Below are 2,328 nucleotides of genomic sequence, written 5' to 3' on the forward strand. Positions count from 1 at the left end.
TGAGCTCGCTCTTAAGCGCGCCCAGCGGCTCCTGTCCGTGCGGGCGAGCGCCGCCGGTCCTTGCTGCTGGCGGCTTGTCCTCTAAGGCCGCTGTGCTTCCTTTTCAGGTTCATCTGCAGACCTGGTGAGTCGCCCAGCCATTCGCTCCCTGCTGCCCTCGCACCCTGTGTGCCGGGAGCCACACGACCCCGTTGTCCCAGCTCTCCGCACGGCCTCTGCGGTCGTGGGGGTCCTGGTGGCTGCCACTCTCCCTCCTGATCTGCTCCCAGTGGCTCGCTCGCACAGGGGTGCCCAGCTCTGTGACAAGCATCCGCGCCCGCCCCCCGCCCCCATCCTGATTTGCCGTAGAGCTCTCTGTTTAGCTGACTTGGGGATGATGAAGTCCCTGAGGCCGCTGATGGGGTGTAGACGTTGGGTCATAACCCCAGCCGTGGGCTCCAGTCGAATTAAGCAGTCAGAGGACACTGACTAGGCTTGGGCGCAGAGATGTTCTCGTGGGCGAGGAGAGAAGTACAGCGTTTAGTTGTGTGCAGCAGGACACGTTCTAGATAGAGGAGACCACAGCTCAGGGCTGGGCTGGTCAGGGCAGGCTTCCTGGAGGAGGTGGGAGTTAATGGTCAGGAATGGGCAAAGGGAGGGTGTGGATGTCCCAGGGCCATGGAGGGCACAGAGCTGGAAGGCGCAGTAAGAATAGTGGGGTCGTCACATAGGGAAACAGTGTCACCAGTGCCCGTGGGAGTCCAGGATGTGCCCGTCCTCCGCCGGCTTCCTGCCTGAGCCTTGGGTCTGGGGGTGCGTGGGGGGCTGTCAGGGGCTTGGGCAGCCTTCTCTCATACTGCCGTCTGTCCTTGCCCTCACAGGAAGCCTCTGGAGCAGGACCGGGTGAGTGTGGGACTTGGGCCCTCTCAGCTATGGTCCGTGTCATCGGTCACCCTGGGAGCCGAGCCTGGGCCTGGCCATGGGGACGGCCCAGCTTTCCCCGGCCGTGGCGGCTCCAGCCTCCCACCGGGCATGCCGTCCGCCAGCCCTGCCCGCCTCCCGCCTTCTGGCCACCTTTCCTGGGGGCCGCCTCAGGGTCTGAATGCAGCACCGGGCGTGGGGACAGGGCCCGGCCTGTGAGGGGCAGCGTCCTGTCAGCCCAGGAGAGGCCCCGAGCGGCAGCCCAGAGACCCGGGTGGAGTGGACACGTGCCTCCCGTCCTGTGTCGTGTCATGGGAACGTGGCTTTAGATGTCGAGAGTCGGAAGCATCGTGTTCTATGACACATCCGTGCGGTCCAGGCAGTAACAACGGTCGGAACCTAATCACGACAAAACGAAACGCCAACCATGCTGCCCCCGCCACTGGGACATCAGCGCTGGGCGCACGTGGGGCGGCCGGGCCAGAGCGGGCGCCGCCTAGAGGCCCGCGTGACCTCGGGGCTCAGCTGGGACCCCCGTTACTGCCCTCGAGCTGCCCGGGACCAGCCGTGTGGCCCTGGGCCTGGCCGACCCCGTGTCCTGCTGCACGTGGGGACACTCACAGATTTGAAAGGCGTTTGGAAGAAAATGCATGAAGTGCCGATCAATAAGCGGCTGTCGCCACCACGACCCCCTGTGTTGTTAATCTGCCAATCACATAAATGTGCCTGACACACGGAGCCTCGAGAAGGATTCAGGGGGTGGCATGCAAGCACCTGTCCCCTCGTCCAGGAGCCCCCAGGGGCCTGAGCAGGCCCGGGAGACCGAGGTCAGCAATGGGGCAGGCTGCCGCTGGGACGGAGCCACCGAGCCACCCCCTCCTGCCCTGTCCTCCGCAGGTCCCAAGATGGTGGCTGCACAGAATTACCACGGTAACCCCGCGCCCCCCGGGAAGCCGGTGCTGACCTTCCAGACGGGCGACGTGATCGAGCTACTGAGGGGGGACCCCGAGTCCCAGTGGTGGGAGGTGGGTCCTGGGGACCTGGAGCAGGGAGGCCCTGGCTTCTCCCAGCCCCCACCCTGGGGTAGAAGCGCAGGGCACCAGCATAGGCGGGGGCTGGGGAGCAGTGGGCTGTCAGCAGGATGTGGCTCCGTCTTCCTGGGGTGCTAGCCTTTACGTGGGGGGACTGCGGTGTCCCCGACAGCGGAAGCCCCCATCCTGGCTCCCCCATCTTCTGCCTCCACTGCGTCCGGCGCACCCTTCCCCCGCCATGGCCACCCTGCCCCAGTTCTGTCCAGCACCATCGCCGGGCAGCCGGACACCGTGCTGGGCCCTGGGAGACACCACGACCGGGGCCCATTGCCGTCCTCCCCCAGGCGGGCGGGCAGACAGCGTCAGTGCGACCGTTCACGGCTCTGAGCCATGAAAC

The 2,328-nt window shown here is 66.0% G+C and overlaps 1 protein-coding gene across 1 annotated transcript in view; it reads left to right on the forward strand.

The window, feature by feature from the left end:
- VAV2 (vav guanine nucleotide exchange factor 2) overlaps positions 1-2,328 on the forward strand; it is a gene marked incomplete at its 5' end in the record, with an annotated part of 17,699 nt that overhangs the window by 7,910 nt on the left and 7,461 nt on the right. Inside the window, 4 exons of the mRNA XM_023525417.1 lie at positions 108-124; positions 861-882; positions 1,798-1,925; positions 2,104-2,312. Coding sequence (XP_023381185.1) covers positions 108-124; positions 861-882; positions 1,798-1,925; positions 2,104-2,312 — 376 coding nt within the window. The remainder of the gene's footprint in view (positions 1-107; positions 125-860; positions 883-1,797; positions 1,926-2,103; positions 2,313-2,328) is intronic.

The sequence above is a fragment of the Pteropus vampyrus genome, unplaced genomic scaffold (assembly GCF_000151845.1).
Source record: "Pteropus vampyrus isolate Shadow unplaced genomic scaffold, Pvam_2.0 Scaffold558, whole genome shotgun sequence".
Classification (NCBI taxonomy): Eukaryota; Metazoa; Chordata; class Mammalia; order Chiroptera; family Pteropodidae; genus Pteropus; species Pteropus vampyrus.